The sequence below is a fragment of the Austrofundulus limnaeus genome, unplaced genomic scaffold (genome assembly GCF_001266775.1).
Source record: "Austrofundulus limnaeus strain Quisiro unplaced genomic scaffold, Austrofundulus_limnaeus-1.0 Scaffold6576, whole genome shotgun sequence".
NCBI lineage: Eukaryota > Metazoa > Chordata > Actinopteri > Cyprinodontiformes > Rivulidae > Austrofundulus > Austrofundulus limnaeus.
Window position 1 is genome coordinate 1,685 of NW_013958978.1, and position 330 is coordinate 2,014.

A 330-nucleotide genomic window follows, 5' to 3' on the forward strand; every position below is an offset into this window, starting at 1 on the left:
AGGTAGGTCTCTGAGGGAAACTACTGGGCTGGGAGGAGGTCTAGCACTCCCTTGTGGGGGGCGGAGTTCTTGAGCTTGTTGTATTGCAGGGGTTTTCACTAAGTCTTTCAGTGTTTTACTAACCCTCTCATAGTCTGAAATCATTTTGAGGACTTCTTCTTGTGAGATGTTAGAGCCTGTATTTATTAATGTTTGAGCTGCATTGGACTGGCTGATCTCCAGAGATGGGGTTGGGGCATGATCTGGTGTTGATGTTTCTGCATTTGTCTCCACAGCACCAGTTGAACTGTTGGTGGGGTGTAAAAGGTCATCTACTATGTCCTTTAGTGC

The 330-nt window shown here is 46.4% G+C and overlaps 1 protein-coding gene across 1 annotated transcript; it reads right to left on the minus strand.

Moving 5' to 3' along the window:
- On the minus strand, nt 1-330 carry LOC106512416 (uncharacterized; the record flags this gene model as incomplete). The annotated part of the gene is given in 1 exon segment (XM_014001038.1): nt 1-330. A coding segment is annotated over 1 exon segment (330 nt), but the record flags the coding sequence as incomplete, so codon positions are not given.